Source organism: Stegastes partitus, unplaced genomic scaffold (genome assembly GCF_000690725.1).
Source record: "Stegastes partitus isolate 25-593 unplaced genomic scaffold, Stegastes_partitus-1.0.2 Scaffold50, whole genome shotgun sequence".
Lineage (NCBI taxonomy): Eukaryota > Metazoa > Chordata > Actinopteri > Pomacentridae > Stegastes > Stegastes partitus.
In genome coordinates, this window is record NW_007577781.1 from 47,696 (window position 1) to 61,901 (window position 14,206).

At 40.7% G+C, this 14,206-nt stretch overlaps 1 protein-coding gene across 1 annotated transcript; it reads right to left on the reverse strand.

Moving 5' to 3' along the window:
- Positions 1-12,059: 12,059 nt before the first annotated feature.
- LOC103376542 (potassium voltage-gated channel subfamily S member 3-like) lies at positions 12,060-13,355 on the reverse strand. The gene has a single exon (XM_008306937.1). The coding sequence runs from the start codon at positions 13,353-13,355 to the stop codon at positions 12,060-12,062; it is 1,296 nt and encodes a 431-aa protein (XP_008305159.1).
- Between the last annotated feature and the right edge of the window lie 851 nt (positions 13,356-14,206).

The following is a 14,206-nucleotide window of genomic DNA, read 5'->3' on the forward strand; positions in this document are numbered from 1 at the left end:
TCACAAAGAAAAGTCATTTGGGGTTTTGGCGTGGAACAAAAAAAAGTTTTCCTCTATTTCCTCTATCCTAAACCCAAAACACACTTCAGCCTCCTAAATAAATGTACCTCATACAAACAGTGCGGCTGCAGCGGAACATTTGATGACTAAAGTGCCACAATTATGACACACTTACATAATTACAAAGGCCCTCATTAAAAATGCTGAAAATAAATATATCATAATGTTCTTTCTTACATGCAGAGGTTCAACACAAGACTGCAGCCTGAATAGCTTTTTGAGCTGCTGTTCTTTGACATGATTGAGCTGAATACCACATCCCACCAGAGGGCGTCTTTTCCACATTCTATTTTCAGCTTGTAGAAGTTCACAGGTCAAAAGAAACTACAAAAAAGCATTGCATTTATATCTCAGTGTGTTTACTGATGACTAGTTGAAACAAAGCAGTCTGAACAACAGGAACAGTGTCTGGTGAGAACACTGCCGGAGGATGAGAGAAGGGAGGGTTGGACTGTCTGACTGATATTTTCTTGCTTTAACAAGAGAAAGTTTAGCCTAGCTACTTAAATTAAGCTGCAAAATTATCTTATTATCTTGCCTGTACCACTGTGTATGTACAACAAAATGACAATAAATCTGATTTGATTGATTTGATTTGATTTGATTTGATTGATTTGAAATGTACAAGTGCATATTTTTGATGATGAGGCAGTAAGAAACCTTTAGTTTCCTCCTGTGATCACTGATTGAACTGGAGATGTCAGTAAAGTCGTGGTTTTTGAAGTGGAATTATTAAATCAGCATTTTATGCTTTTCAGTTGTCTGACAGTGGAGACATAAAATCTGCCAACAAGTGTATCGTGAATTAGGCTGCATTCTTGGATAGTTTAGGTAAGAACAGAGCGCAGGAGAGGATAAATGTACAGTGTGTAGATCCACCTGATGCCTTCACTGCCTTTCTCTTACTTTTTTCTTTTTTCTGTCCTCTTGCTCTCAGGAACATCATCAGGACTATTACTAACTGCAGAAACTACAGCAGAGCTCATGTTGGCAGTAACAGTAGAACTGGTGATATTTCAGTGTTTCAAGTACAGTTAATTCGTCTCAATGACATTCAGAGTTCTACCAGCAGTACTCACTTCTGACGGTTCATATGTCAATATAACAACTGAAAATATCCGATACAACTGTACTGTGATCATGTCTTATGTTGAATATTATTCAGTTCAATCAGACAATCTGAATGTATTTAGTCAAAGTTCGATGGGACGAAGTCACAATGTTACTGTGATCCTCCCTCTCCTTTCATAAGTTCATCCAATATGTCCCCAAGTTTATCCATGTCTCACACACACTGCTACTGTACTGACAGTGAAATAACAACAACATCAACATCAACAACAACACATTTGAATTATATCTAAACTGTGGAAGGAAGTATATAAAACAGGGGTGTCCAATCCTGGTCCTCGAGGGCCACAATCCTGCATGTTTTAGATGTTTCCTTCTTCCAACATACCTGATTCAAATGATCAGCTCATCATCAAGCTCTGCAGAAGCCTGATAACCATCCTGATCATTTGAATCAGGTGTGTTGGAAGAGGGACACATCTAAAACATGCAGGATTGTGGCCCTCGAGGACCAGGATTGGACACCCCTGATGTAAAACTTTTCATATCAACAGTGGTGTAATTAAACCATGTGACCACTGGATGGCAGCAAACACTCATGATAACAACCATCAGCACCATGTTGTCAGGGCTGAAACAGCAGTGATGATGTTCAAAATGAACTTTTTCAAGAACTATTTAGTCCAACAGCAAGTCCTGTCTATCACTATTAAAGGGACAATTTACTATTACTATTTACTATGTTATTATTATCCTAGACCCGCAGTACAGCTATTGGTGGAAAAAGCATGTCCTTACAAGCAAAACGCATAACACCACATGATAACATATTACTTCTAAAAGTTTACCCTCATAAAAATAAATAAATAAATCTCATGAATCTCACACGTGAAAACACATATGATCACAGGTGTCCACATGTACTTTTACACAAGAGGAGCGTGGTTTCGGTTCATGGAATCTATTTGAAATCTATAGTGTATATATATATATGAAACCTATGGGTATTGTCCTTTACAAAAAGATTCCACCTTATTGTCATTACACAGAGGACATTGAAATATTATCTTTTTCTTTAGCCACTCCTGCAGCAGATAGAGCTGAAGACCCAGGAGTGGCAGCCTGACTGTATTAGCTTGAGACCTCAACCTTCTGATGGGTAAACCCTGATCAGACCAGCTCAGTCACCACCACCCATGGCCCAGGCAGGAGAAAAGAGAGAAAAGAGTCCAACGCACACAACACCCATGTGATCCCATTGGTTTCACGCAGGTGACCGTATTGTATTTATTTGTGTTTTGCATTTGTGACATGGAGCCACATATTACAACGGGTGGAAACATTCATGTGTTTTTTCTGCACGAGTCTATTCAAATTCATGCTTAAGTTCCAGCACACATATTTACAAAATGCACCTTAAAGATCAGCAAAGGTGCTGTGTGCAGAATGAGTGAATAAATGATAAATATTATCATCCTGTTTGTGTGGAGACAATAATGTATAAACAGAATCTTAAGGTTGAATATAAATCCACATTTTTTTCCTCCATCAACCTTTTCATTGCGTTTGGACTTCAGTGTCATTCTACTTCTTTTTCATCTTTCCCGCTAGCACTGAGAAAAATAAATAAAAATCAATCAGAAAAATCTGATCCCAATGCCTGAGACACTGGAGCATAGCCGGCCTCATCTAGCTTTGTGCTGACAATATTTGTTCCTTGTAATCTGTCAGAAGAGTGTAAAATGATTGTATTTGTAGACCAGTGCCCTTCAAATATCAATAGCTGAAATCCTAGTGCATGCACTTTCCTTGAAATCAAACACTGAGTTTCTGGGAGGTTTGACTCTGCTCCGGCTGAGTCAGGAAGACGTTGTGTAATTTAATCGTTACAAATAAATTTGCTTGGTTTACAGCTGAGAGCATGTTATTTACTGGCTGTGAGTTCGGTTTTTATTCATCACACTAACGACACACACACACAGTTGTAACATTCCAGCAGAATAGAGCGCTACACACTCCTATGAATATTGTGTGCACATGCAGCAGCTCCTGTTTTCACCATCATGTGTGTTTGGATTAAACTGATTTCCCCCCTGAGATCTGATTACAGCCCACACTGAATTTCAGATGGTCTTTTTGTCTGATGATGTGTCAGCGAGCGAGAGCGGATGCCTTATTTCTGCACTGTAAAAGGTGCGTTTGGAGAAAACCCTCTTAATGTGAGGGAATGTGCTGATTAAGCAGAAATGCTGATAACCCCAGAGGTAATTAAAGGAAAATTGACTGTAATCTCGTGAAGCTGATGAGAAAGTAGCAAGGCGCTGAGAGTTCAGTGCTAAAGCTAACAAACATTAAAGATGGAGATATTAAGATGTTGGCCCTGCTCGAGAGCCTCAAACTGCAATGCGGCGGTTCTTATCTGCTGCTGGAGCGGCACTTTACAGGAACTTTTTACGCTGGTTGCACCTTTCATTTACGAGCACCAGCGCATGATTTAGGTGCACCTCAGTTTTTTTCACTGTGCCTGTTGGGGTTGAATAATAAATGAACCTGCTGTGCTTCTACACTGTGTTTTATCAATAGGATGCAGTGACAGTCTGTGATTTCTGGGAAGGGATCGCTGCTTATTCTTACAATAACAAGTGAAAAAGAACAAAACGCTATACAATCAGCTGCCAGCTCCTCTCCCACAAACAGGTGGTGGGTTTACTACTGACTGGTCAGCAGTGTTCATAATTCCAGGGGGGCTACAGGCCTCCCTCTTCCAAATGAAATAAAAGGATCACATCTCTCCAAAGCAACCTGATGACATGAGGAAGAACTTTTTTTTGTCACAAATGAGCACCGTTGAACTCTCTTTTAGCTTATCTCAGTTGGAATCCAGCTGGGATGTGAAATGAGATGTGATAACACTGTGTGACAGCAGGAAACAGGCAGAGCACTGAAGTTAGCTGCTAAAAGTAAACACCATTAGCTGAGTGTAAGAACACCAACAAAGTGCATTGAGGAGATTAAAACGTCCAAACAGAGAAACTTTGTAATTTACTACTGTCTCGAATGAGCAAATACGAAAAAAAAGAAAAAGACTTGTCGAATCCAGCATTAACAAATGTCACTAACATATGCAGTAACCATCATGTGCACAAAGTATTATCCAGCTAAACCAGAAGCTCCAGTGATTCTGGTCCTGGTTGTGTTGGACCAGTCGATCTGTTCACAACCTGCACACAATGTAAGTTATTTATAACTCAGAACAGCTGCTTTGTCCCTTTTTGATCTGATCTGCCTGAACTCGTGATATTTTCTATCACTCTTAGCTGCACGCTGGTCTGACCTGAGGGTCAAGTTGTGCATCGCTGCTGCACACAGACACACACGGAGACAGACCTGCTAAATGCCACTCTCACTGTCTGACCAATGAAAACGTTCAGTCGCACTTGACAGATATTTCGCTGTACCTAAGTCCAAATCTTAGCACTCAGGAACTTGTGCTGGAGTAAAGCTATGAAGATACTGCAAAAAGACTACAGATATTTGCTTATGTGATTAACAAGCATCATACAGTGTTGTTCATTTACATAATAGTTAAAAACATACAAAAGTAGGCAATAACTAATAGCCAACATCAACTTAATGTCCTTCTTGTAAATGGAGGATGTCATTAACTACAACAGTCCTGTGCAGTAAACTATGATATGACCTTAGAAATGAGATAGTATTGTTACACAGATGAATTGAATTGTAATGCATATACAGGGGCTGCAAGGTGGGGCGGTGGTTAGCACCGTTGCCTCGCAGCAAGAAGGTCGCTGGTTCAACCACAATCTTTCTGTGTGGAGTTTGCATGTTCTCCGCGTACAGCGTGGGTTCTCTCCAGGTTCTCTGGCTTCCTTCCACAAGTCAAAAAACATGCTGAGGTTAATTGGTGATTCTAAATTGTCCGTAGGTGTGAATGTGAGTGTGCTTGGTTGTCTGTCTCTAAGTGTAGCCCTGTGATAGACTGGGAACCTGTCCAGGGTGTCCCCTGCCTTCACCCCAAGTCAGCTGGGATAGACTCCAGCCCCCCGTGACCCTAGTGAGGATTAAGCGGTGTATAGAATGGATGGATGTTTATTCTGTATAACTGAGTTGTTATATTATCCTGTTAACTGTTATATTCCCAGGTGCACAGCAAGTAATGTCATTATACTGCACATTAATGACCATTATACATAGAGTGTCAAGTAGAAATGGTGTGTTTTTATGTATTAACTTTGTGTGTTAAAAGATAACCAAATATGTTAATATTATAGACTTTTGAAGGAACACCGCATTCATTTTTACCCAATTAGGATCAATTTTATTAAATGCAGCATATAATATTAACTACTGTTGTCATATTAATTGCAAATGTTTTTAATTATCAGCCCTGTAAGTCAGCAGTACCTAAGAGCAGTTGTTCCACCTGACAGTATTTCCTCGGTAATACACCTATACATCACGGCAGACACCTCAGTCCAGAGGACAAGTTCATCTTCACAGTCCAGACTCTGAAGGACCGTTTGTAATTAGAACAGAAGTGTTGTTGCCGACACAGCAGCTCAGAGGAGATGCAATGATTGCATTCTAACACAACTGTACCGCACTGTGCTGTGACAAAATAATCTAAAGATCCATGAATAGACTTTAAGAGAAAAAAAAACTGACTGACAGTTACATGCAGTGAAATGGCTGTTATTAATCTGTAATGTATATTTGAAAAGATATACATACATATACAGACCACTTTACTGTCCAACAAAACCATTCACACAAACCCACAACAGTATATAGAGTTAAACCTGAGACTAAACAGCTTCTAATATGAATGATATCTAAAGACTGCAGACATCTGAGCGGCTGTTAAATGAACAAAGGGGTTTGTGAGATAAGACTGTTCTCCCTACAGTGGACATCGATATGTCTTGTAACCACCAGGGGAGTCTGGCTGATCAACTTTAGATTTCAAAACAGGAATTATTTGGCTTAACTGACCACATCTGTCCGATGGTCTCCACCTTTTGGCCGATCTCAGCTTGGACGACCACATATTTGGATTTAAATAAATTCCTGGATACTTGGACTAAAATGTGCAGATCAAGAACTTTCAGGTTATTTGATCATGATGGAAAAGGCCTTTTGGTGTATACAGGAAACAAGCATTGTAAACAAGTATGACCAACATCTAAACCCTGGAACCTAATAACTAACCAGAATGCATCCATCATTCATGAATCAGTGACACCAGTGCTTTTCTAGAAATAATACGTCAAAATGCGCGTTGTGTAATATGGAAGCTGAGAACGGCCACATTTGCAATTACTTTTACGGTGTCTTCTCATGATAGCAGAGCAATTTATCTATTTATCCTGAGATACAAAAGCTTGGTTTCTTTAGATAATGAGTTTATGACTTTGTTATCACGAGAAAACAAGAGGTTGTTTCTTCTGTTTGTCAGAGAGCAGGAATGACACAGCAGCGAGGTGTGAACTACAAGAGAGTCAGGAGGGGCTTAAAAAGACAGGAGTTCCCCTGAAAACATCTTCAGTCATTCACTCAACCTTTTTTTGAATTCATTCGCAGTGTAGCCGAGACAGAAAGAAAAAAAAGATGTAGATGTATGAAAGTTAAAACATTAATTAGAACACAAAAATTAAAAACAAATTAATCAACTCAAACAGAAACCGTTAGAAGTAAAACAAGATTAAACTAAAACATAAATCGATAAAACTGAGTCCAGCTTTAAATTGTTCTGCAGGTTTTTCCAGGTTGAAGGTGCGCATTGATTAAAACTGGATTTTCCAAGAGGAGTGAAAACAGCCGGCGCCAGCAGAGTAATCCAATCATTTGAGTGAGTTTGGTAAGAGTCCCCATTAAAAGATGCTAATGAAGTAATGTAAAGGGGGTAAAAACCAGTTAGGGCTTTATAAATGAATAAGACCCAGCATCTTTTAGAGGGAGGGTCAGCAGACCTCAGCATGAGGTTCACAGAGTATTTTAATTGTCACCTGCAATAAATCTTAATGCAGCTTAAGAGTAGTAGCTGAGGCATGTAGAAAATGTCACCTTCATTCAGTACTGATAGAAACGTCAGCATCAGTCAGGATTTCTCCACAATGCAGCATGAATCGTGACATATTTCTGTAAAAGAAACTAATCTGTCTGAATTTAGCCACCAGTTTGGATGCACAATACTTGCAAATTCAAAGATATTTGTACTGCGTGACTCTTTCACTGTTTGTGCTATTCATAGTACAGAAAATAGAAAATCATGGATTTAGTATTATATACATTCAGAAACTAAATGATGGTTATTGGGTGCAGCCTATGTATTTGTGAATTGCAGGGAAGTCTCTAAAAATACTGACAGCATATTGTTTTTACCATTCATTTTTAATTTTCTATATCTATATCATAATGGATGATAGGTTCATGTTCAGGGCGATTCATCACAAGTGAGCTAATTTTGTATAACAGAAGATAAAATGGTTAACTAATGTATAAGCATTTGGCAATGAGAATGTGTGTTTATTCCACACAAGAGGGTGGATTAATAAAATGTTCTCTTTCATTCTTTATCAGCGGTACAGTGTACTGCTACTCTGTCCTCACCTCTACAGGCCTCTTAGGAGCTGAAAGACTAGCAGCAGCAGCAGCAGCAGGTATTCAAATGTTTACTCATTCCTAACATTTGCATTCTTATTATTAGTAATAATGGTAAAAAAGGGGCTAAATTAAGCGCTTTATAAATGTCTTTTGCTTCTGACTCTAAAGCATTGTATACCAGCATGCAGTGAAGCATTATGACAGCTCTATCAAATGGAGCTTTAGCTCAGACAGGCAGGATGTCACAGGGCACTTCTCTGTCCAATCGTTCACTACTTAAGTCCAGCCCTCCCATTGAGCTGCTTTATGACCGAGGCAGCGTTCATTCATTCATTCAGACAGTCAATTCATTCATTCTGCTCCACCAGCCTCCTAAGATCAAACCAAATCTTCGCTGCTCATCTCTTCAGAGATCTCTCATGCAAGTTGTAAAACTCAGTGATTGGAGATTTGTTCTTACCTTCGGACAGTGATCGTGTCCAGGTGGGTTGATTTGTCTTTAAAGTAGAATTGCAGCGTTCAAACCAAAGCAGGCTGGAAGTCACGTGTCCTAAATCGGCCTTGGTTTCCTTGCCTTCGCCTCCTATGCTAACGCCCGGGTCTCTCCTATAAGCTACACAACCGATTCCTTCCACTCCTCCTCTGCAGTGTATGAACATTTCCTTTACCTGAATGCCATCAAACATTGCTCAAAGGCCATGAATAGTTCATATCATACATAATCTGTGATAACTTCATGTAATTGGGGCACTGTTGTATGTCTGATCATGAAAGTTGTGTATGCTTGCACAAATTTAAAGGATATGCATCATGCTTTAAGCCATTCATAGTCTCACATCTTGCATAGTATATTTGCTTTGTATCAAGAGAATATAATAGTGCCTTACCAGATGTTCATCTGTGTGCATTCAGCATGCACTAATCCCCTGTGTCCAGTGAAGGTTGTGCATGCTTGCATGCATTCAGATGAAAAGGCCATATTACCTGCATGAATTCAAAGGGAATACGACACACTTGTTGCTACACACAGGCTAGTTTCATTAAAATCCATTTCATTTCAGGGTGATTCTGCTCATCTGCTCCCTTTGGTAGCACAGGTTTGGGGATTTGTGATCTCAGGGACTGTCTGTGTCATGCTTGCTCAGATTGTTCAATTCAATTCAAGTTTATTTGTATAGCGCAGTTCATAACACATTATCACACAGCGCTTAACAAAGTAATGTATAGACCTTACAAATTTAAACAGAGAAACCAACAATCCAAAGTTTCCTCTGGACTTCCTTTGAGCAAGCGGTTGGCAACAGTGGGAAGAAGTCTTCTTCAATACAGCAGGGTGTTTATCAGTAGATTATGGTTTCGTTTAGAGTAAATATACAAGAAAACAGGGTATGTTTTAGGGGCGGTGCTACCTTATGACTGACAGGTCAGTCATCAGGTTCTCAGTCAGGTCCATCACTTACTTGTTTCATTCGGTATCAAAAGACAAAGATGTCAACAGAAAACTTCCGAAATTGAGGCTTCAGAACAGCAATCTACAAACCAATAGGTGACGTCATGGTTGCTTCATCCATATTTGATATAAATACTTTGGACCCCCTTATTCAGATGACCTTTCAGTAACTTTTGGCTTGCTGATGGGGGACCTCCCATGATGCACTGAGCATCTCTCCTCTACTCCTCTCTCTTTCACTCTCCATACATTTATGCCACTCCAGCCTGTTATTAACTTTGTGTCCTCTCTCTCCTGTAGTTTGTCCTCTCTGTCCTCCCTCGTCCTGCAACTTTCTGCAGGTATCTCTGGCTCTGGAGCTGCATACTTCAAAACTTTGGTTACTGGCCCCACCAGTGTGCTCATTATTCACTACCTAATGCTCATAATTAATACTACTATTATTAATGTAACCATTAGTTTGACAGTGTCCAAATAAAATTTTGTATAAATAGCTAAATATAATTCAGCTTTCCTCTCATTTATGTAATATAGGAACATTTCGTCCTGTTGGCCTTTTCAATCTTCCCTGCATGTTAGCAGTTGATGTGCATTCTGTCAATAACATCACTCTCATGCTAACAGCCTCATGTGGGTCAGTAGCATGTACGAGCTTTCAGAGCTTTTAAGTGATTCGAGTGACCCACCAGCACAGAAAGCATCTCCGTGTTCCTGCGCAGAGAATCACCTGGCTGACCTTCAGCACTGAGATGATCACAGATATTGCTGACAGTGACATTCAGTCAGAAAGACTGAAGCAATGAACTAAATCAGAGCGCAATACTGTGTGACTTTAAGCGTAAAGGAAAGACGCAGAAGGAGGAAGCCAAGCAGAAAAGGTGACCATGCCCCCGTGTGCTGATGTGAACATTTATTTAAGCGCGGAAGCCAGAATCTACTTAGAAATTCCCCGGCAGCTGACGGCCGCACTAAAAACGCTATCAGCAGCCAGTGACACTAATCTGACTACAGATCACCACTTCATCAGACAGTCTGTTAGAGGCCGGAATTGGTATTAAAATCAGCTGTCCACAGTATTGGCGTCCTTTGGAGGGCGGCTCGGACGTTTGACCTGTTTTTATTGATTGGAAGATTCTTATCCGTGGAAGAGAAAACACGGATACAACACATATACGTCAGTGTTGATGAAGGTGACTGCGGCAAGAGGGGGAGAATTAAACCACAGCACGATCCAAAGTTTGCAGATTCAACACAGATCTATCAGCGGAATGAAGGAAATGTTAAATCCTGGTAATAATAACACAAATCTGACACAGACGCTTTATTGCCAGCTTTATTCTTCTCTGTTTAAAAGACTGTCAATACTTATCGTAGTTTGAATTGTGAATTCAGCACCTTCTAAGGATGATTATTGACTCTTGACCCAGCCAGGCACATTGATTAAAAGCTCATTACCCTGATGGCCCCGCTCACAGCAGGAGGCTTCTCTCTGAATTAAGCAATTAAATGCATTTTGAAACAAAATACAACAGAGACACAGATCAATAGCAGAGAAGGACTGCAGCAGCACGACTGAAATGAAGGACAGTAACAAATACACAATGCTGTGTCATATCCAGCACACTTACATAAGTTGGCAGAAGCAATCAAGCAATCACTTAGAGAAAATTAACTGATAAAACTTTAAATAGGTGGTTTATATTTTTTTGTGTGCGTTTAAATCATTAAAATATCTTCTTCTCCTTACAAATGAAAAGCTACAAGTCATAAAACACCATTGGTTTAGGGGTCATGCTTGGTCTGGTGGTAGCAGTAGCTAATGGTGGCTAATGGGATCTATGTTTAAATGGATTTTATTGTGCAACTGATTTGTCACCTGCGCAATGATCCAGTTTCTAAATTCTGTGAAGATTTCCAGGTTTTCTTTGTCATCTGTACGTTGAATATCTTTGCACTATTGGTGAGAGCAAACATTCAATTTGGAGATGTCAACCTGCATTTATGGTCTCATGATGAACTTTTTTGGCTATTTTCAGACATTTTACAGAGCAGAGGAATATCGGATTTATTCAAAATTACAAAAAAACAACCTGTTTACCCACCGAGCTCCATTTATTGAAGTCACTTCCATGCATTTTATTTGGCAGCTAGTTTTTTTCACCTTGCTTATAGAAAATGGTGAACCAAACCTGATTTAACTGTCATCTGAAAGCTCCATGTGTCTGCTCGTGCAGCCGTCCAGGGGATGTGATTGATGAACAGGTTAGAGTTCTTGAGCTGGGACCTGGTACTCTTTAGCACAGAGGAGGGGTCGACCTGGCCGATTACTGGAGTCGATATTCAGCAGTTTATTGAATATCTGTGTTCTTTTTAAAAACCAATTCCTGATTCAATAAATGAATTTAAAAAGCCGCCTTTCTTTCTCTGCAGTCAGCACTCTGTGTTCTCCAGCAATGTAATGCTCACAGGACTGTCTGATTGGTTACATGTCACAAGTAATAGCCAATCAACACTAAAGGATTAAAGTCAAAGAGCGGTGTTCAGATTAAACATACGTAAAACATAAAAAAAGGCATTTTAACAAAGTTTTGCACTGGAGTTTGACGTAGTGTAAATTTTGACACCAAGATTTTAGTTTTTACTGCAAATCCTAAAAACTTTAGTTAGCAGCAAGTGGATTTCTCTTTTAGGTTCTTGAGGGCGTTTCACTTCTCATCCACTTGTAGTAATCCAGATTGTAGGATTACTACTACTACTAAGTTATCGATCTCCTTGATTACTACTAATTGGCATCGGTCCAGGAAAAGCCATACCGGTCGACCCCTATACCAGAGCTGTACTCACTGGAGAGGGTTCAGTTATTGTTTCGCTTGAGATCTAAGTGTTTTTGCCGCTGATAGAACTTGGAGAACTTATTGAAGATGTTAGTGATGGGCAGAGCCACGATCAGCAGCCCACAGATGATGCACAAAGTTCCTATCAGCTTCCCAGCCAGAGTAACGGGGAATGTGTCCCCGTAGCCCACTGTGGTCATGCTGATGGTGGCCCACCACCAGCCAATGGGGATGTTCTGCAGCTCCGACTCTTTGGTTTCTTTCTCTACAAAGTAAATGAGAGCAGAAAACATGGAAATGCCCACAGACAAGAACAGCACCAGCAGCCCCACTTCACGAGAGCTGTGTCTCAGCGTGGCACCAAGAGAGCGAAGGCCAGCTGAATGACGAGCCAGTTTGAAAATTCGAAACACTCGCATCAACCTCAAGATCTGCGCCACTTTGCCGACGTTCTCCAGGTCTGGGTTCTCGTCCTTGTTCATTGTATCACAGACTACAGTGACGTAGAAGGGCAGAATTGACAATAAGTCGATAATATTGAGAGGGCTGCTCAAGAACTTCCTGGCCGATGGTGCAACAACCAAACGAAGAATAAACTCAGCAGAAAAGAACAGAACGCAGAGGGTCTCAAAGACAGTCAGTACGGGGTTTTCAATCTCATTTTCATCGAGGTCCACCTGATGGAAGTCTGGCATGCTGTGCACACACATGGCTATAATGGACATGAGGACCACACTGAGGGATACTACAGCCATCGCTTTGGCTGAAGTGGAGAAACCTGGATTCTCAAGTCGAATCCAAACACTCCTGCGGACATCTGCACACCAGGTGCCTTCAAACATCACTGTGTCGTCCTCCAAAATCGACAGCTCCTCAACAGAAGAACCCAAACTCTCGAGCTGCACCTCGTCGCTCCTCTGATCCCACTGCTGATTATCAGCAAGCTCCATCATTTCATGGAATTTGTTGCTACAGCAGAAGTCCAGGTGACGTTCCTTGATGCCCCAATACTCAATCTCTTGGATAAATGAGACGACACACAAGCCATCCACCAGGTGGATTTTCCCAGTGAGGTAAAAGTTGAGAACATAACAGAAAAACCTTGGGCTGCGGTCAAAGTAGTACTCCATGTCAGAGGGACTGAAGTCATCGCAGAGCTCCAGGATGGCTTCTTTGGAGCTGCAACACAGAAGACGACTCAGGCGCGTCTGAGGGAACCTTTTCAGAACAGTGTGGTCCATTCGCTGTTTGAAGCCTCCAACGTTGACGTTAATGAAGCAGTCCTGGGGCTGGTGAAGGACCTGACCGTACACCATGGTGAAGCCGCCGGTGAAAATCTCAGAGGCGTCGCTGCCTGCACACAAACACGCCGTAATTAGTTGACCTTACACTTTCTTGTATGTCATTTGACCACATTGAAGAGCATTGCATCAGGGCCATCGAGTATCCGGTTGCATTTTGGTGTCTGTGACACCCTGGAACGGAACGTCAGCATCACTTCCTCAGCACTTTTTATTTACAGTGTGGAGATAAAAATGTGTCCATTAGGCATGAAAAATAGATTTTGTTGCATTTGTGCCATAAGCTGCATGCACTACACATTATGAAAGCACCACATATTTGATATATTTGCACAGAACTAACATTTTTATTATCTTATTTAAAGTAGACTTGCAAACATGCAATAGAACCTAACCTTGGACTTGTGGTATAACTGGTTAATTAAACTAAATTCTAATATTTTACGACCTGTAATGATTGTCTGACTAGTCCAAACAGTGAATTCCATGTCGGCCAACAGTCATCAATACCTGCTGTCGCTCCTGCTTGTTCCTCTAAAACGAGCACCTCTGTCTTCCTTGTATTGTGTTACATTACGCACGGCAATATAGCGTTTCAGAGAGCAGTGAACAGCAGAACAAGGTCAGATTTGACACATTTCTGCAGAAATTAAAGTGTCTCACACTCTAAAAACAACTTTACGACAGGACAAAATAAAAGTACTGTGTTGATATTTCGTGCGCAACTGAAACTGGCCGTGGGAAACACAAAATGCCCTGCAGCCTGCGGACAACATAATGACCCAGAAAGAGAATTATTTTCTGTTCACGCATCTCAATGATCCACAAACTAGGAGAAATGAGTGCAGCAGCTTACCTGGCCATGT